Here is a 20480-nt window from a genome sequence, read left to right as displayed (position 1 = left end):
CCTCCTTTAAAACACGCTTTATGTTTGATCAAGTTTTTTTCAACCAGCCCTAGTATCTCCTTATGTGGTTTGGTGTCAAATTCTGCATTATAACATACCGGTGAAGCACCTTGGAATGCTTTCTCACGTTAAAGGCGCTATATAATTACAAGTTGTTGTTGTTTAAGGCGCTCTATAAATACAAGTTATTGTTGTTGTAGAAAGCACCAGAAATGTGTAGAGTTGCAGCAACAGCCAGAAGCACTATTGTAGCTGCGAAGCTGTAAGTAGCTGTTGATGTTTTTAAATAGCACTGCACGGCTGTACTGTTCAAAATGTCTGAATGTGATTGGGACAAAATGGGTTTCGGGAACACTCTTTTCTCAGGTGCGACAAATGCCCTGACTGTTCCAAAATGGCATCCGAGGGATGTGTCCTTCATGCTACTTAACGTCATATTCAGCTTTCTGTTTAATTGAAGATGCTGACTGGAGCATGGAGCTTAAAAATGGCAGCACTGGTATCTAATTGGATTGCACGCTGATTGATGGCGGGTTCTGCATTAATCCGCTGGATCTTACTGCAGTGACCTTTACACCCGAAATGTGTGCGCGCACCTCGGATGCCATTTTGGAACAGTTAGGGCATTCATAGCACTTGAGAAAAGGGTGTTCCCAAACCCATTTTGTCCCGATCATATTCAGACATCCTGAACAGGACAGCTGCTGAGTTTGAAGTTTCTAACTCTCTCTGTCTCTCTCCCCCTCCCTTATCTCTGTTCTCCTCTGTCACCCTCCCATTCCCTCCTCCCTCCCCTCCTCTGTCCTCTTTCTTTCTCACTCTCCCTCTGCCTCTTTTTCTCCCTCCCTCTCTGTCTCTCTCTTTCTTGCTCCCTCACATCCTTTCTTTCACTCTATTTGTCTTTTTCTGTTTTTATATGTTCCTCCGCTCCGATATCCCGCTCAATCCTTCTATTCCACTCTTCTCACCCTCTCTCTCTTTACTATTCTCCTACACTTACCCACCCTCCTTTTCACTCACTCACTCTCTTTCTCCCCTCCCTCCCTCTCTTCCACCCTTTCTCATCCCATTCCCTCCCTTTCTCTTCCCTTCCCTCTCTCTATCACCCTCATCTTTTTCTTCCTCCTCTCTCCCTCTCTCTAACACTCTGTCTCCCACTCACCCTCACTCTCCCTCTGTCTCTCCTCCCTCTGTCACTCCAGGTGTACGTCTGGACCGTGTGCGAGGAGGACGTCAGAAATACAAGAGGCGAATGGATGCAGAACACAGCTCGTCCCTCACTCTCCAGCTGCCACCACCAAATAAGAGGCCATGTAAATATTGATGGAAATCAATGATGTAGCTCATTGCCCTGACACATCACCCTCTCTCCACCAACACTACACTACAGAAACCCTCAGCTCTACAATACCATTCCCACACTCAGTGACAGTCCCACCCAGTACCAAGTTATTAAATACTCAGCTTTCCCTCTCTCACACACTGTTCACACACCCACCCATTCACAGACCACTCATCCCACTGAGGCACAGTCCCACCCACTCACTTTTCACCCACCCACCCACTGTGGGCATCAATGGGATTCAGTTGATAAGTGTTTCCAGTGGATAAACCAAGCAGAACCAGTATCGATCAATTGTTCACACTTGACAGCAGAAGACTCGAGTCTAAAATAAAAAGGAACTGTGCACAGATCAGCCTAACCCGTTTTTAAAAATCTTTTATTTATTTTTCCTGTCTTGGGAGTGTTTGATGAGGACAGTGTAGAGGGAGCTTTACTCTGCATCTAACCCCGTTTTTTTTTTTCTTTTTTTTTTCTTATAAGGTGGCCTTTATACCCCAGGCCCCTTTTATATTTTTCACATCGAGGGGGCCTTTAATCCTCAGGCCCCCTTTATATACATAAATAAAGTTATTTAAAAACAAAAATGTAACTAAGACCAGATAAATCAACAAAAACTCAAATTAAAATGCCATTCTCGGCGTTGACAATGCACTCCAGTCCCTGCGGTGCCCACCGATCGCGGGAGGCCTCAAGCGTACCGGCGGACACCGCATGCTCCTTTTCCAGGGACACCCAGGCGCGAACGTAACCACGGAAGAGGGGCAGGCAATCGGGGAGGACGGACCCCCCGACGGCCCGCAACCTGGACCTGTGAATTGCCACCTTGGCCAGGCCCAGGAGCAGACCGACGAGGTGATCCTCCCCCCGGCCCATGCCCCTCCGCACCGGGTGCCCAAAGATCAGGAGCGTGGGACTGAAGTGCAGCCAGAATTTGAGGAGCAGCCCCTTCAGATACTCAAAGAGGGGCTGCAACCTCGCACATTCCGTATAAATGTGGAACACGGACTCGTCCAGGCCGCAGAAAGTACAGGCGGCTTGGGAGTCCGTGAACCTACTTAAAAGTCTATTGCACGGGACTGCTCTGTGCAGCACCCTCCACCCCAGGTCCCCAATGTAAAGGGGGAAGACTCCCGCGTAGAGAGACCTCCATCGGGGTTTCCCCTTGCCGCCAGATGGCAACGCGGACCGCCAGGGCGTGTCCAGCCGGCTGACGAGGGCGAGGAAGTGGAGAGTGTGCAGGAGCAGCCCGTACAGGAAACCCCTCCGCGCCGATTAGAATGGCACGGAGGGCATTTCTGAGAGGCGGCTCGGGTTGTGCGGGACTGGCTCCCGAGGAGGGTTTCGGGGCCTGGGTCCGATGAGCAGTTCCGGCCGAGCGGGGGTCAGCTCGGCCGGGATCGCTCCGCACTCCCGAGCCCCCTCGTCACCCGCAGTGAGGGGCGTCCCGGGGGTTTCGGCTACTCCTCCGCCCGCCGGACCGTCCCCGGAGTCGGCCGCCCGGACAGCCGAGGCGCTCTCCTCCGCCGGCGGGTGAGCGCCCTGACTGGAGGCGACCATGTTCCAGACTTGGAATAGATCCCGGTAAAAGACAGGCAACTCCCTCAGAGAGGCGCGGCTAACGGACTCCACCGGGAGCTGCGTGTCGTCTTGAAGGCAGTGACACTGGCGGAAAAAATACGTCGCCAGCGCACACCATCCGGGAGGACGCTCGACGTACAGGTATCTCTGCAGGGTCCGAAGGCGGAGAGTCGCAGCCTGAGTGCGGACGCACACCAGCGACTGACCGCCCTCCTCAATCGGGAGACTCCGGACCGCGGCAGAGACCCAGTGTTTCCTCTTGCCCCAGAAGAAATCGACGAGTTTCTTCTGGATCTTGGTGGCAAATACAGGGGGCGGGGCCAAAGTGACCAACCGGTACCACAGCATGGAGGCCACCAGTTGGTTTATGACCAACAATCGGCCCCTGTAGGCAAGCACTCGGAGCAGTCCTGTCCAGCGCCCCAGCCGAGCGGTGACTTTCGCCTCCAACTCCTGCCAGTTTGCCAGCCAGGCTTTCTCAGCGGGGCTAAGGTGGACTCCCAGATAGAGGAGGTGCGTGGTGCTCCACGCAAAAGGTGTCATCTCCTCCGGCAGGGAGTCCACCCGCCACTGACCCACCAGGAGTCCGGAATATTTCTCCCAATTGATCCTCGCGGAGGACGCGGCAGAAAAGGTCTGCTGGCAGTCGCGCATCCTCCGCAAGTCAACGGGATCTGTGACCGTGAGGAGCACGTCGTCGGCGTAAGCCGAGAGGACGACCCGCATGGCCGGCTCGCGCAGAGCCAATCCCGTCAACCTCCTGCGAAGCAGGCACAGGAAGGGCTCCACACAGATGGTATACAATTGGCCGGACATGGGGCATCCCTGACGCACTCCTCTCCCAAAGCGAAGGGGCGCCGTCAAGGACCCGTTAACCTTGACTAGACATTCTGCGGCGGCGTATAAAAGTTGTACCCGGGCCGCGTCCGAAAGCGCGCAGAGTCCCGAAAAGGTATTCGTGATCCACCCTGTCGAATGCCTTCTCCTGATCGAGGGAGAGAAAGGCTGACCAGTCCTCTGGGAAAGATGGATCAGGCCCCGGACGAGGTGGATATTGTCCTGGATGGACCGGCCCGGGATCGTATAGGACTGGTCAGGGTGGATCATGTGGGCCAGCACGGAGCCCAGGCAGGTAGACATAGCCAAGGCAAGGAGTGAGACCGGGCGCCAGTTTTTAAGCAGGCGGAGATCGCCCCTCTTCGGCAGCAGGACGATGACCGCCCTGCGCCACGATAGGGGCATCTCCCCGGTTGCCAGGCTTTCCCCCAGGACGTCCCAGAATGCCCTGAGGAACTCCACGGTCAACCCGTCCAGCCGCGGGGATTTGCCCCTCGAGAGCTGGTGGAGGGCGCCAGACAGCTCCGCCAACGTGAGCGGAGCCTCCAATCCTTCGGCGCCCTCCGGGCTGACCTGCGGCAGGTCCTCCCACAAAACTCTGCACGCGGCCTCGCTGGACGGATCCGGAGAGAACAACGCTCTGCAATAAGTACGGACCAGGAGGCCCATTCCCTCCGGATGCGTGATGGAGGATCCGTCGTCGGCCAGCAGCTCGAAGAGCTGCTTACGGACCCCCCGCCATTTTTGCAGTGAGTAGAAGAAGGGTGAGGCGCGGTCCAAATCTTCCAGGATCTGGATCCGCGACCTCACGTACGCGCCTCGGGACCCTATGAGCTGCAGGTCCCTCAGCGGGCCCTTCTTCTCTTTGTACGCCCGCCACAGGGCCGGGTCCACGACGGCATGACCGAGGCGGGACTCCAAGTCGAGCACCTCCCTCTCAAGGCGCCCGATCTCGGCTTCCCGCCTCTTGGTCGACCCCTTCACGTACTCCTGACAGAAGACGCGGATGTGAGTCTTGCCCACATCCCACCATAGCCTCAAGGAGGGGAAGCCCCCCTGCTTCCTTCTCCAGTCGGCCCAGAATCGACGGAACGAGTCCCGAAATCGCACGTCCTCCAGCAGCCGGTTGTTAAAGTGCCAGTATGTAGACCCCGCCCACGTGCGGAGCAGAGTGAACTCCACCCACACCAGACGGTGGTCTGTGCACGGCACCAGCCGCATGGAAGCCGCCGAGACGCGGGAGACGTACACCTGCGAAAAGTAGAGGCGGTCGATTCGCGACCCCCCTCCTCCAGACCTCCACGTGAAGTCACTGGAGTCGGGATGGAGATTCCGCCAGACGTCCACCAAGTTAAGGGAGCTGATCAGTCCCCTCAACTTCTCCACCGACGCTTGGCCGCGCTGGGGACCGGAGTGATCCCCCACCTCGAGGGTGCAGTTAAAATCCACCCCCGAGGATGATGCACTCGCCGCTATCGATGGAGCTCAAGAGAGCGGACACTTCTTCAAAGAAGCGCGCTTGCAACGCGCCGGGCCTGGGCGCGTACACGTTCACAAAGTGGAGCGGCACGCTACCCAGGCGAACGGCAAGGTGGAGCAAGCGGCCCGGCACTAGCTCCTTGACCCCCAAGATCTCCGGCTGAAACGTCGGGGCCAACAAGATAGCCACCCCACTAGAAATAGGGGTGAGGTGACTCATGTAGACACCACCCTGCCACTCCAGGAGCCAGGTGGCTTCGTCTCCCGGAACGGTGTGGGTTTCCTGCAGAAAGCTCACCGCGTATCTCCCTTCCCTGAGGACTGAGAGATTGTGAAATCTGCGGTGAGACCGCCTGCTGCCGTTGATGTTGAGGCTGGCGATGGTTATCTTCATGTCAAAGATACTTAAAACCCGTCACCAACACCTCACTGTGAGGAGGGAGTGGAAGTGCACCTGGCCCTCCACTCCCCCAGCAACCCATTGAGGAACACATTAAAACGGCGCCTCTCAACCAGTTTCACGCCCGCGCCCTTGCCCGCTTTCATGAGTGCAGCACGGACGGACTGAATGATCAGCGCCAGACTCGACCAACGGCCAAAGGCCAGCTGAACTTTATTGCGGCAACCCCTGCAAACCGTGAGGAAATCCCGGAGTTCCGCCGTGGGGATGAGTGGAGACTCAGTGGGAGGCACGAGGGTCTCCACCACCTCACTGGCGATGGAATCAAGGTCGTCCTCCGTGCCCCACACCGAATCCCCATCCTCCTCCGGGTCGTCGCCGCCAGCGGCCGACACATCCACCACACGCTGTGGGGCGGACGTCCCGGCTGCACCAGCTGGTCCCGCCTCCGTCATGATCCCACCCCCAGTATCGATGGCGGAGGAGTCCCCTCTGGGTTCTAAGATGGAACTGGAGCCTGTGGGTACCAGCAGTCCAGGATCCCCCTCCACCTCCGTCCCCAGGCCAATCAGCGGTCCAGGGGAGATGGAATTGCCCGACACCAGAAATGCAGCCAGAGACGGAGAGAGGAGGCCACCTCCTGCCCCGCCAGCGCCCACAGGACCATCAGATAGCGAATTACACAGATTGGCCTCTGGGTCGGGCACATCCTGGGCGGCAGCGTCAGGCTGTTGGGAGGGCGGCCCCTCACAGGTCTCGCTCTCACCCAGGACACCCGACCTATCGGCCAAAGGAATGATTTCTCCCGTGGGGTCCACAGATTCCCCTACCAAGGGCGGGCCCCCCCCTCAGGAGTTGACAAGATTACAGGGGCATCTCCCCCACCTCAGTTCCGAGGGGTGGCGGGTTCACGCCCAGGGCTTGAGGCCCTGATCGTGCTGGTGGCAGGGGGAGACTGAGGACCTACGCCAGGAGATGAACCCCGTGGCTCAAGGCCGCCTTCAGAGGAGGGACGTCTCCTCCTCTTATTTCGGGAGGGGCGCGGATGCTCAGAGACCTTCATGTCATCAGGGGCCTCTGCCTCTGCACCCACTTTTTGCCTGGTTACCCTGGGCCTGTGCCCTGCCCTGGGGCAGGTGGATTCCCCGGGAGCGGGCCTTGGGCGGAGCTCAGACTCGGGTAGTGTCACGGTGTCCAGGGGATGCGCCTCTCGATGTTTATTTTTCCTCCGCGCCTTTCTTCCATTCGGACGGGCACCCCACTCCTCGCTGGAGGCTGTGAAAATCACAGCCTCTGCCACCGACTGAACGGTATCTGGTGAAGGTGTAAGGGGAGTGGGAGGAGGTGCAGCGGCACAACCCTGGGCTGCCGAGGTGGAGTTGGCAGCCGGGAGGTTGGGGCAGTTCTTATGAACATGCAGACATGGCACCGCGCCCCGTCTGAGGTCCAGAAGACCCGGTAGGCCGTCCCCTGGAACTGTACATCAAAATGGCCCTCCGTAACCTCCTCCCATGCCAGCTGCATGAATAGCTGGCGGCGGAAGGAGTAGACATGTCAGAGGCTGTGCTCCCGAAGACTGAGCGGGATTGGGGTGATCCCCGACCTCACCTCCCCCTGATGGTGCAGGTGGGGGAGGAGGAGCTCACTGGGAATGAAGGGTGGGTCATTTGACAATATTATCCACTGTGCAGTGACCACTCGAGGGTCCACCGGCAGGAAGGTCCCACCCACTGTGAGCCTCGTACTTAGGGCGAGGGACACCGCCCGCTCGGTCTTCAGGAAGAACACAGCCTTCCCGTACATCTTTGAGGCTGCCACAATGGCCGAGGGGCCGACAACCTCATCCATTGCCTTAACGTAAGTCTCAATAGTCTTATTAGGATGGGTGTAACTCTCACCCCATGCTTTGTTGTTAAGATTTTAAATGGTGATGGGGCCACAGGAGCAGCTGCTGCAGCATCAGAGGGCCCCGCCACCGGAGAGGACTGAGAAGTCATGGGGTAGAAGAGTTACACGCACTGTGTGTTGAGAGCAAAAAAAAAGTAAATACAATAATAAATCAAAAATGTAACACTTAAAGGATTATAGCAAAGGGGAAGAGGCTGAGGGAGAGGAAGGCCAAGAGGAATCAGTCTTTGTTAGTATTTGCACAAGTCTTTTAGCTGGTTTTCCAGTTGGGAGGGTGCGGTGATGTCTTCACCTGGGTCAGCTGTAAGCACACTCGATATCAGAACTCACACCCTCGATATCAGAATTCACACACTCGATATCAGAATTCACACCCTCGATATCAGAACTCACACCCTCGATATCAGAACTCACACCCTCGATATCAGAATTCACACCCTCGATATCAGAATTCACACCCTCGATATCAGAACTCACACCCTCGATATCAGAATTCACACCCTCGATATCAGAACTCACACCCTCGATATCAGAATTCACACCCTCGATATCAGAATTCACACCCTCGATATCAGAACTCACACCCTCGATATCAGAACTCACACCCTCGATATCAGAACTCACACCCTCGATATCAGAACTCACACCCTCTATATCAGAACTCACATCCTCGATATCAGACCTCACACCCTCGATATCAGAACTCACACCCTCGATATCAGACCTCACACACTCGATATCAGACCTCACACACTCGATATCAGAACTCTCACCCTCGTTATCAGACCTCACAAACTCGATATCAGACCTCACACACTCGATATCAGAACTCTCACCCTCGTTATCAGACCTCACAAACTCGATATCAGACCTCACACACGCGATATCAGACCTCACACACTCGATATCACACCTCACACCCTCGTTATCAGACCTCACACACTCGATATCAGACCTCACACACTCGCTATCAGCTCTCACACCCTCGTTATCAGACCTCACACACTCGATATCAGACCTCACACCCTCGATATCAGAACTCACACACTCGATATCAGAACTCACACCCTCGATATCAGACCTCACACACTCGATATCAGAACTCACACACTCGATATCAGACCTCACACACTCGATATCAGACCTCACACCCTCGATATCAGAACTCACACCCTCGTTATCAGAACTCACACACTCGATATCAGAACTCACACACTCGATATCAGAACTCACACCCTCGATATCAGAACTCACACACTCGATATCAGAACTCACACACTCGATATCAGAACTCACACCCTCGATATCAGAATTCACACCCTCGTTATCAGACCTCACACACTCGATATCAGAACTCACACCCTCGATATCAGACCTCACACACTCGATATCAGAACTCACACACTCGATATCAGACCTCACACACTCGATATCAGACCTCACACCCTCGATATCAGAACTCACACCCTCGTTATCAGAACTCACACCCTCGATATCAGAACTCACACCCTCGTTATCAGAACTCACACCCTCGATATCAGAACTCACACACTCGATATCAGAACTCACACACTCGATATCAGAACTCACACCCTCGATATCAGAACTCACACCCTCGATATCAGAACTCACACACTCGATATCAGAACTCACACCCTCGATATCAGACCCCACACCCTCGATATCAGACCCCACACCCTCGATATCAGACCCCACACCCTCGATATCAGACCTCACACCCTCGATATCAGACCTCACACACTCGATATCAGACCTCACACACTCGATATCAGAACTCACACACTCGATATCAGAACTCACACCCTCGATATCAGACCCCACACCCTCGATATCAGACCCCACACCCTCGATATCAGACCTCACACACTCGATATCAGACCTCACACACTCGATATCAGAACTCACACACTCGATATCAGAACTCACACCCTCGATATCAGACCCCACACCCTCGATATCAGACCCCACACCCTCGATATCAGACCTCACACACTCGATATCAGACCCCACACCCTCGATATCAGAACTCACACACTCGATATCAGACCCCACACACTCGATATCAGAACTCACAACCTCGATATCAGAATTCACACCCTCGATATCAGAACTCACACCCTCGTTATCAGACCTCACACACTCGATATCAGAACTCACACACTCGATATCAGAACTCACACCCTCGATATCAGAACTCACACACTCGATATCAGAACTCACACACTCGATATCAGAACTCACACCCTCGATATCAGAACTCACACCCTCGATATCAGAACTCACACCCTCGATATCAGATGTCACACTCTTGCTGGTAAGCAGCAGAAGCATAGAAGGTGTTGTTAGCTGTTGTCAGGTTCAGTCTCAGTGATGCTCTGACACTTACAGGCAGCATTTTTGCTATTAGGCTCTGAATATATTTTCTCTCCTTTGCTGCAGTAAGTAAAATAGTTTCTCACCTGCTGGTGGCGGAGCCGGAGAAGATTTATGCCATGCCGGACCCCACTGTGCCCGAGACTGACATCAAGGCACTGACCACTCTGTGTGACCTGGCTGACCGGGAGCTGGTGGTTATTATTGGCTGGGCCAAGCACATCCCAGGTAAGGAGCAGTCTGCCAGCAACAGGTAAGAGCTCAGTCCCAAAATACACAGCATTCCCAGCACAGCATACTTCACTGCCCATGTGTGGCTAAGTCTTCACTTGCACACACAGCTCCCAGCTTGCAGAGACCCCTTTAAGTGTTGACACCTTTTATATACAGAGCTCACGAAGGGTGGGTGCCCTAACGAGCTACTTTTCAATTGCTTCCACTCCCCACCTGAGACTCAGGTCCACATACCTGACAATCTCTGTGTGTGAGAGCCCTCTGCATCTCAACCCTGAATTTTCCTATTACGGTTATCGACTCCCACATGTACTGTTTCATGAGGACGGTGTAAGGGAGCTTTACTCTGTATCGAACCCCCGTTTTTTTTCCAAGGTGGCCTTTATACCCCAGGCCCCTTTTATATACACACTTATATTTTTAAAATAACTTTATTAAAAACAGAAATAAACAAAAACTCAAATTAAAATGCCATTTTCAGCGTTGACAATGCAGTCCCTGCGGTGCCCACCGGTCGCGGAAGGCCTCAAGCGTACCGGCGGACACCGCATGCTCCTTCTCCAGGGACACCCGGGCGCGAACGTAACCGCAGACGAGGGGCAGGCAATCGGGGAGGATGGAACCCCCGACGGCCCGCAACCTGGACCTGTGAATTGCCACCTTGGCCAGGCCCAGGAGCAGACCGACGAGGAGATCCTCCTCCCGGCCCGAGCCCCTCCGCACCGGGTGCCCAAAGATCAGGAGCGTGGGACTGAAGTGCAGCCAGAATTTGAGGAGCAGCCCCTTCAGATACTCAAATAGGGGCTGCAACCTCGCACACTCCATATAAATGTGGAACACGGACTCGTCCAGGCCGCAGAAAGTACAGCTGGCCTGGGAGTCCGTGAACCTACTTAAAAGCCTATTGCACGGGACTGCTCTGTGCAGCACCCTCCACCCCAGGTCCCCGATGTAAAGGGGGAAGACTCCCGCGTAGAGAGACCTCCATCGGGGTTTCCCCTTGCCGCCAGATGGCAACGCGGACCGCCAGGGCGTGTCCGGCCGGCTGACGAGGACGAGGAAGTGGAGAGTGTGCAGGAGCAGCCCGTACAGGAAACCCCTCCGCGCCGATTGGAATGGCACGGAGGGCATTTCCGAGAGGCGGCTCGGGTTGTGCGGGACCGGCTCCCGAGGAGGGTTTCGGGGCCTGGGTCCGATGAGCAGTTCCGGCCGAGCGGGGGTCAGCTCGGCCGGGATCGCTCCGCACTCCCGAGCCCCCTCGCCACCCGCAGTGAGGGGCGTCCCGGGGGTTTCAGCTACTCCTCCGCCCGCCGGACCGTCCCCGGAGTCGGCCGCCCGGACAGCCGAGGCGCTCTCCTCCGCCGGCGGGGGAGCGCCCTGACTGGAGGCGACCATGTTCCAGACTCAGAAAAGATCCCGGTAAAAGACAGGCAACTCTCTCAGAGAGGTACGGCTAACGGACTCCACCGGGAGCTGCGTGTCGTCTTGAAGGCAGTGACACTGGCGGAAAAAAATACGTCGCCAGCGCACACCATCTGGGAGGATGCTCGACGTACAGGTATCTCTGCAGGGTCCGAAGGCGGAGAGTCGCAGCCTGGGTGCGGACGCACACCAGCGACTGACCGCCCTCCTCGATCGGGAGACTCAGGACCGCGGCAGAGACCCAGTGTTTCCTCTTGCCCCAGAAGAAATCGACGAGTTTCTTCTGGATCTTGGTGGCAAATACAGGGGGCGGGGCCAAAGTGACCAACCGGTACCACAGCATCGAGGCCACCAGTTGGTTTATGACCAACGCTCGGCCCCTGTAGGAAAGCACTCGGAGCAGTCCTGTCCAGCGCCCCAGCCGAGCGGTGACTTTCGCCTCCAACTCCTGCCAGTTTGCCGGCCAGGCTTCCTCAGCGGGGCTAAGGTGGACTCCCAGATAGAGGAGGTGCGTGGTGCTCCACGCAAAAGGTGTCATCTCCTCCGGCAGGGAGTCCACCCGCCACTGACCCACCAGGAGTCCGGAACATTTCTCCCAATTGATCCTCGTGGAGGACGCGGCAGAAAAGGTCTGCTGGCAGTCGCGCATCCTCCGCAAGTCAACGGGATCTGTGATTGCGAGGAGCACGTCGTCGGCGTAAGCCGAGAGGACGACCCGCATGGCCAGCTCGCGCAGAGCCAATCCCGTCAACCTCCTGCGAAGCAGGCACAGGAAGGGCTCCACGCAGATGGTATACAATTGGCCGGACATGGGGCATCCCTGACGCACTCCTCTCCCAAATCGAAGGGGCGCCGTCAAGGACCCGTTAACCTTGACTAGACACTCTGCGGCGGCGTATAAAAGTCGGACCCGGGCCACGAAATGCGGCCCGAGTCCGAAAGCGCGCAGAGTCCCGAAAAGGTAATCGTGATCCACCCTGTCGAACGCCTTCTCCTGATCGAGGGAGAGAAATGCGACCGACTGACCAGTCCTCTGGGAAAGATGGATCAGGTCCCGGACCAGGTGGATGTTGTCCTGGATGGACCGGCCCGGGACCGTGCAGGACTGGTCGGGGTGGATCATGTGGGCCAGCACGGAGCCCAGGCGGGTAGACATAGCCCGGGCAAAGATCTTATAATCCGTGCTGAGGAGGGAGACCGGACGCCAGTTTTTAAGCAGGCGGAGATCGCCCCTCTTCGGCAGCAGGACGATGACCGCCCTGCGCCACGAGAGGGGCATCTCCCCGGTCGGCAGGCTTTCCCCCAGGACCCGCGCGTAATCGTCACCCAGGACGTCCCAGAACGCCCTGAGGAACTCCACGGTCAACCCATCCAGCCCTGGGGATTTGCCCCTCGAGAGCTGGTGGAGGGCGCCAGTCAGGGCCGCCAACGTGAGCGTATCTAACCCCGTGCTGTACCTGTCCTGGGAGTGTTTGATGGGGACAGTGTAGAGGGAGCTTTACTCTGTATCTAACTCCGTGCTGTACCTGTCCTGGGAGTGTTTGATGGGGACAGTGTAGAGGGAGCTTTACTCTGTATCTAACCCCGTACTGTACCTGTCCTGGGAGTGTTTGATGGGGACAGTGTAGAGGGAGCTTTACTCTGTATCTAACCCCGTACTGTACCTGTCCTGGGAGTGTTTGATGGGGACAGTGTAGAGGGAGCTTTACTCTGTATCTAACCCCCGTACTGTACCTGTCCTGGGAGTGTTTGATGGGGACAGTGTAGAGGGAGTTTTACTCTGTATCTAACCCCCGTACTGTACCTGTCCTGGGAGTGTTTGATGGGGACAGTGTAGAGGGAGCTTGACTCTGTATCTAACTCCGTGCTGTACCTGTCCTGGGAGTGTTTGATGGGACAGTGTAGAGGGAGCTTTACTCTGTATCTAACTCCGTGCTGTACAGTATTAGAAGGGAGTCAATCATTCCCGCACTGTAAAATCCCCTTTACTCCTGAAAACAATTCAGACCAGCCTGGTACTGTACGGTCTATGTGTGTGTGTCTCTGTGTCTGTTCCTGTCTGGTCCGTGTGTGAGTCTCAGTGTCTTCTCCTGTACGGTCCCTGTGTGAGTCTCAGTGTCAGCTCCTGTACGGTCCGTGTGTGTCTCAGTGTCTTCTCCTGTACGGTCCCTGTGTGTGTCCCTCAGTGTCCACTCCTGTACGGTCCGTGTGTGAGTCTCAGTGTCAGCTCCTGTAAGATCCCTGTGTGAGTCTCAGTGTCAGCTCCTGTACGGTCCGTGTGTGTGTCTCAGTGTCAGCTCCTGTACGGTCCCTGTGTGTGTGTCTCAGTGTCAGCTCCTGTACGGTCCGTGTGTGTGTCTCAGTGTCAGCTCCTGTACGGTCCGTGTGTGTGTGTCTCAGTGTCAGCTCCTGTCCGGTCCGTGTGTGTGTGTCTCAGTATCAGCTCCTGTACGGTCCCTGTGTGAGTCTCAGTGTCAGCTCCTGTACGGTCCCTGTGTGTGTCTCAGTGTCAGCTCCTGTACGGTCCGTGTGTGTGTGTCTCAGTGTCAGCTCCTGTACAGTCCCTATGTGTGTGTCTCAGTGTCAGCTCCTGTTCGGTCCCTGTGTGTGTGTCTCAGTGTCAGCTCCTGTAAGCTCCCTGTATGTGTGTCTCTGTGTCAGCTCCTGTACGGTCCCTGTGTGTGTGTCTCAGTGTCAGATCCTGTTCGGTCCCTGTGTGTGTGTCTCAGTGTCAGCTCCTGTTCGGTCCGTGTGTGTGTGTCTCAGTGTCAGCTCCTGTACGGTCCGTGTGTGTGCGTCTCAGTGTCAGCTCCTGTACGGTCCGTGTGTGTGTCTCAGTGTCAGCTCCTGTACGGTCCGTGTGTGTGTTTCTCAGTGTCAGCTCCTGTTCGGTCCGTGTGTGTGTTTCTCAGTGTCAGCTCCTGTATGGTCCGTGTGTGTGTGTCTCAGTGTCAGCTCCTGTTCGGTCCCTGTGTGTGTGTCTCAGTGTCAGCTCCTGTTCGGTCCGTGTGTGTGTGTCTCAGTGTCAGCTCCTGTTCGGTCCCTGTGTGTGTGTCTCAGTGTCAGCTCCTGTACGGTCCGTGTGTGTGTGTCTCACTGTCAGCTCCTGTTCGGTCCCTGTGTGTGTGTCTCAGTGTCAGCTCCTGTACGGTCCGTGTGTGTGTCTCAGTGTCAGCTCCTGTATGGTCCGTGTGTGTGTGTCTCAGTGTCAGCTCCTGTTCGGTCCCTGTGTGTGTGTCTCAGTGTCAGCTCCTGTACGGTCCCTGTGTGTGTCTCAGTGTCAGCTCCTGTATGGTCCGTGTGTGTGTGTCAGTGTCAGCTCCTGTAAGCTCCCTGTATGTGTGTCTCTGTGTCAGCTCCTGTACGGTCCCTGTGTGTGTGTCTCAGTGTCAGCTCCTGTTCGGTCCCTGTGTGTGTGTCTCAGTATCAGCTCCTGTATGGTCCGTGTGTGTGTGTCTCAGTGTCAGCTCCTGTTCGGTCCGTGTGTGTGTGTCTCAGTGTCAGCTCCTGTACGGTCCGTGTGTGTGTCTCAGTGTCAGCTCCTGTACGGTCCGTGTGTGTGTTTCTCAGTGTCAGCTCCTGTTCGGTCCGTGTGTGTGTTTCTCAGTGTCAGCTCCTGTTCGGTCCGTGTGTGTGTCTCAGTGTCAGCTCCTGTACGGTCCGTGTGTGTGTGTCTCACTGTCAGCTCCTGTTCGGTCCCTGTGTGTGTGTCTCAGTGTCAGCTCCTGTATGGTCCGTGTGTGTGTGTCTCAGTGTCAGCTCCTGTTCGGTCCCTGTGTGTGTGTCTCAGTGTCAGCTCCTGTTCGGTCCGTGTGTGTGTGTCTCAGTGTCAGCTCCTGTTCGGTCCCTGTGTGTGTGTCTCAGTGTCAGCTCCTGTACGGTTCGTGTGTGTGTGTCTCACTGTCAGCTCCTGTTCGGTCCCTGTGTGTGTGTCTCAGTGTCAGCTCCTGTACGGTCCGTGTGTGTGTGTCAGTGTCAGCTCCTGTAAGCTCCCTGTATGTGTGTCTCTGTGTCAGCTCCTGTACGGTCCGTGTGTGTGTGTCTCAGTGTCAGCTCCTGTTCGGTCCCTGTGTGTGTGTCTCAGTGTCAGCTCCTGTACAGTCCCTGTGTGTGTGTCTCAGTGTCAGCTCCTGTACGGTCCGTGTGTGTGTGTCTCAGTGTCAGCTCCTGTACGGTCCCTGTGTGTGTGTCTCAGTGTCAGCTCCTGTACGGTCCCTGTGTGTGTGTCTCAGTGACAGCTCCTGTTCGGTCCCTGTGTGTGTGTCTCAGTGTCAGCTCCTGTATGGTCCGTGTGTGTGTCTCAGTGTCAGCTCCTGTTCGGTCCCTGTGTGTGTGTCTCAGTGTCAGCTCCTGTTCGGTCCGTGTGTGTGTGTCTCAGTGTCAGATCCTGTACGGTCCGTGTGTGTGCGTCTCAGTGTCAGCTCCTGTATGGTCCGTGTGTGTGTCTCAGTGTCAGCTCCTGTACGGTCCGTGTGTGTGTGTCTCAGTGTCAGCTCCTGTACGGTCCGTGTGTGTGTTTCTCAGTGACAGCTCCTGTTCGGTCCGTGTGTGTGTCTCAGTGTCAGCTCCTGTACGGTCCGTGTGTGTGTGTCTCACTGTCAGCTCCTGTTCGGTCCCTGTGTGTGTGTCTCAGTGTCAGCTCCTGTTCGGTCCCTGTGTGTGTGTCTCAGTGCCAGCTCCTGTATGGTCCGTGTGTGTGTGTCTCAGTGTCAGCTCCTGTACGGTCCGTGTGTGTGTGTCTCACTGTCAGCTCCTGTTCGGTCCCTGTGTGTGTGTCTCAGTGTCAGCTCCTGTATGGTCCGTGTGTGTGTGTCTCAGTGTCAGCTCCTGTTCGGTCCCTGTGTGTGTGTCTCAGTGTCAGCTCCTGTTCGGTCCGTGTGTGTGTGTCTCAGTGTCAGCTCCTCTTCGGTCCCTGTGTGTGTGTCTCAGTGTCAGCTCCTGTAAGCTCCCTGTATGTGTGTCTCTGTGTCAGCTCCTGTATGGTCCGTGTGTGTGTCTCAGTGTCAGCTCCTGTTCGGTCCGTGTGTGTGTCTCAGTGTCAGCTCCTGTCCGGTCCGTGTGTGTGTGTCTCAGTGTCAGCTCCTGTCCGGTCCGTGTGTGTGTGTCTCAGTGTCAGCTCCTGTATGGTCTGTGTGTGTGTCTCAGTGTCAGCTCCTGTTCGGTCCCTGTGTGTGTGTCTCAGTGTCAGCTCCTGTACGGTCCGTGTGTGTGTGTCTCACTGTCAGCTCCTGTTCGGTCCCTGTGTGTGTGTCTCAGTGTCAGCTCCTGTATGGTCCGTGTGTGTGTGTCTCAGTGTCAGCTCCTGTTCGGTCCCTGTGTGTGTGTCTCAGTGTCAGCTCCTGTTCGGTCCGTGTGTGTGTGTCTCAGTGTCAGCTCCTGTTCGGTCCCTGTGTGTGTGTCTCAGTGTCAGCTCCTGTAAGCTCCCTGTATGTGTGTCTCTGTGTCAGCTCCTGTATGGTCCGTGTGTGTGTCTCAGTGTCAGCTCCTGTTCGGTCCGTGTGTGTGTCTCAGTGTCAGCTCCTGTCCGGTCCGTGTGTGTGTGTCTCAGTGTCAGCTCCTGTCCGGTCCGTGTGTGTGTGTCTCAGTGTCAGCTCCTGTATGGTCCGTGTGTGTGTTTCTCAGTGTCAGCTCCTGTACGGTCCGTGTGTGTGTCTCAGTGTCAGCTCCTGTATGGTCCGTGTGTGTGTGTCTCAGTGTCAGCTCCTGTATGGTCTGTGTGTGTGCCTCAGTGTCAGCTCCTGTATGGTCCGTGTGTGTGTGTCTCAGTGTCAGCTCCTGTACGGTCCCTGTGTGTGTGTCTCAGTGTCAGCTCCTGTACGGTCCGTGTGTGTGTGTCTCACTGTCAGCTCCTGTTCGGTCCCTGTGTGTGTGTCTCAGTGTCAGCTCCTGTATGGTCCGTGTGTGTGTGTCTCAGTGTCAGCTCCTGTTCGGTCCCTGTGTGTGTGTCTCAGTGTCAGCTCCTGTTAGGTCCGTGTGTGTGTGTCTCAGTGTCAGCTCCTGTTCGGTCCCTGTGTGTGTGTCTCAGTGTCAGCTCCTGTAAGCTCCCTGTATGTGTGTCTCTGTGTCAGCTCCTGTATGGTCCGTGTGTGTGTCTCAGTGTCAGCTCCTGTTCGGTCCGTGTGTGTGTCTCAGTGTCAGCTCCTGTCCGGTCCGTGTGTGTGTGTCTCAGTGTCAGCTCCTGTATGGTCCGTGTGTGTGTTTCTCAGTGTCAGCTCCTGTACGGTCCGTGTGTGTGTCTCAGTGTCAGCTCCTGTATGGTCCGTGTGTGTGTGTCTCAGTGTCAGCTCCTGTATGGTCTGTGTGTGTGCCTCAGTGTCAGCTCCTCTACGGTCCCTGTGTGTGTGTCTCAGTGTCAGCTCCTGTTCGGTCCCTGTGTGTGTGTCTCAGTGTCAGCTCCTGGAAGCTCCCTGCATGTGTGTCTCTGTGTCAGCTCCTGTACGGTCCGTGTGTGTGTGTCTCACTGTCAGCTCCTGTTCGGTCCCTGTGTGTGTGTCTCAGTGTCAGCTCCTGTATGGTCCCTGTGTGTGTGTCTCAGTGTCAGCTCCTGTACGGTCCGTGTGTGTGTGTCTCAGTGTCAGCTCCTGTATGGTCTGTGTGTGTGTCTCAGTGTCAGCTCCTGTATGGTCTGTGTGTGTGTCTCAGTGTCAGCTCCTGTATGGTCCGTGTGTGTCTCAGTGTCAGCTCCTGTACGGTCTGTGTGTGTGTCTCTGTGTCAGCTCCTGTATGGTCTGTGTGTGTGTCTCAGTGTCAGCTCCTGTACGGTCCCTGTGTGTGTGTCTCAGTGTCGGCTCCTGTATGGTCTGTGTGTGTGTCTCAGTGTCAGCTCCTGTACGGTCCATGTGTGTGTCTCAGTGTCAGCTCCTGTACGGTCTGTGTGTGTGTCTCAGTGTCAGCTCCTGTACGGTCCGTGTGTGTGTGTCTCAGTGTCAGCTCCTGTACAGTCCCTGTGTGTGTGTCTCAGTGTCAGCTCCTGTACGGTCCGTGTGTGTGTGTCTCAGTGTCAGCTCCTGTATGGTCCGTGTGCGTGTGTCTCTGTGTCAGCCTCTGTACGGTCCCTGTGTGTGTGTCTCACTGTCAGCTCCTGTACGGTCCGTGTGTGTGTGTCTCAGTGTCAGCTCCTGTACGGTCCCTGTGTGTGTGTCTCAGTGTGCGCTCCTGTACGTTCCGTGTGTGTCTCAGTTGTCAGCTCCTGTATGGTCTGTGTGTGTCTCAGTGTCAGCTCCTGTACAGTCCGTGTGTGTGTCTCAGTGTCAGCTCCTGTACGGTCCGTGTGTGTGTCTCAGTGTCAGATCCTGTACGGTCCGTGTGTGTGTCTCAGTGTCAGCTCCTGTACGGTCCGTGTGTGTGTGTCTCAGTGTCAGCTCCTGTACGGTCCCTGTGTGTGTGTCTCAGTGTCAGCTCCTGTACGGTCCCTGTGTGTGTGTCTCAGTGTCAGCTCCTGTACGGTCCGTGTGTGTGTGTCTCAGTGTCAGCTCCTGTACGGTCCGTGTGTTTGTGTCTCAGTGTCAGCTCCTGTATGGTCTGTGTGTGTGTCTCAGTGTCAGCTCCTGTACGGTCCCGGTGTGTGTGTCTCAGTGTCAGCTCCTGTATGGTCTGTGTGTGTGTCTCAGTGTCATCTCCTGTACGGTCCGTGTGTGTCTCAGTGTCAGCTCCTGTATGGTCCGTGTGTGTGTGTCAGTGTCAGCTCCTGTAAGCTCCCTGTATGTGTGTCTCTGTGTCAGCTCCTGTACGGTCTGTGTGTGTGTCTCAGTGTCAGCTCCTGTACGGTCCCTGTGTGTGTGTCTCAGTGTCAGCTCCTGTTCGGTCCGTGTGTGTGTGTCTCAGTGTCAGCTCCTGTAGGGTCCGTGTGTGTGCGTCTCAGTGTCAGCTCCTGTATGGTCCGTGTGTGTGTCTCAGTGTCAGCTCCTGTACGGTCCGTGTGTGTGTTTCTCAGTGTCAGCTCCTGTTCGGTCCGTGTGTGTGTCTCAGTGTCAGCTCCTGTACGGTCCGTGTGTGTGTGTCTCACTGTCAGCTCCTGTTCGGTCCCTGTGTGTGTGTCTCAGTATCAGCTCCTGTATGGTCCGTGTGTGTGTGTCTCAGTGTCAGCTCCTGTACGGTCCGTGTGTGTGTGTCTCACTGTCAGCTCCTGTTCGGTCCCTGTGTGTGTGTCTCAGTGTCAGCTCCTGTATGGTCCCTGTGTGTGTGTCTCAGTGTCAGCTCCTGTTCGGTCCCTGTGTGTGTGTCTCAGTGTCAGCTCCTGTATGGACCGTTTGTGTGTCTCAGTGTCAGCTCCTGTTCGGTCCCTGTGTGTGTGTCTCAGTGTCAGCTCCTGTTCGGTCCGTGTCTGTGTGTCTCAGTGTCAGCTCCTGTACGGTCCGTGTGTGTGCGTCTCAGTGTCAGCTCCTGTATGGTCCGTGTGTGTGTCTCAGTGTCAGCTCCTGTTCGGTCCGTGTGTGTGTGTCTCAGTGTCAGCTCCTGTACGGTCCGTGTGTGTGTGTCTCAGTGTCAGCTCCTGTTCGGTCCGTGTGTGTGTGTCTCATTGTCAGCTCCTGTACGGTCCGTGTGTGTGTGTCTCAGTGTCAGCTCCTGTACGGTCCGTGTGTGTGTGTCTCACTGTCAGCTCCTGTTCGGTCCCGGTGTGTGTGTCTCAGTGTCAGCTCCTGTTCGGTCCGTGTGTGTGTGTCTCAGTGTCAGCTCCTGTATGGTCTGTGTGTGTGTCTCAGTGTCAGCTCCTGTACGGTCCGTGTGTGTGTGTCAGTGTCAGCTCCTGTAAGCTCCCTGTATGTGTGTCTCTGTGTCAGCTCCTGTACGGTCCGTGTGTGTGTGTCTCAGTGTCAGCTCCTGTTCGGTCCCTGTGTGTGTGTCTCAGTGTCAGCTCCTGTACAGTCCCTGTGTGTGTGTCTC

The 20480-nt window shown here is 55.8% G+C and overlaps 1 protein-coding gene across 1 annotated transcript in view; it reads left to right on the top strand.

Annotated features, from left to right (window-relative positions):
* esrrb (estrogen-related receptor beta) overlaps positions 1-20480 on the top strand; it is a gene marked incomplete at its 3' end in the record, with an annotated part of 184563 nt that overhangs the window by 64732 nt on the left and 99351 nt on the right. The window contains exons 3-4 of the mRNA XM_068038234.1: positions 1203-1313; positions 10008-10169. Of these exons, the coding sequence (XP_067894335.1) occupies positions 1203-1313; positions 10008-10169 (273 nt within the window). The remainder of the gene's footprint in view (positions 1-1202; positions 1314-10007; positions 10170-20480) is intronic.

The sequence above is a fragment of the Heterodontus francisci genome, chromosome 9, assembly GCF_036365525.1.
Source record: "Heterodontus francisci isolate sHetFra1 chromosome 9, sHetFra1.hap1, whole genome shotgun sequence".
In the NCBI taxonomy this organism is placed as follows: domain Eukaryota; kingdom Metazoa; phylum Chordata; class Chondrichthyes; order Heterodontiformes; family Heterodontidae; genus Heterodontus; species Heterodontus francisci.
Note: the sequence above shows the minus strand (reverse complement) of the source record. Positions and strands in the feature narration are given on the sequence as shown.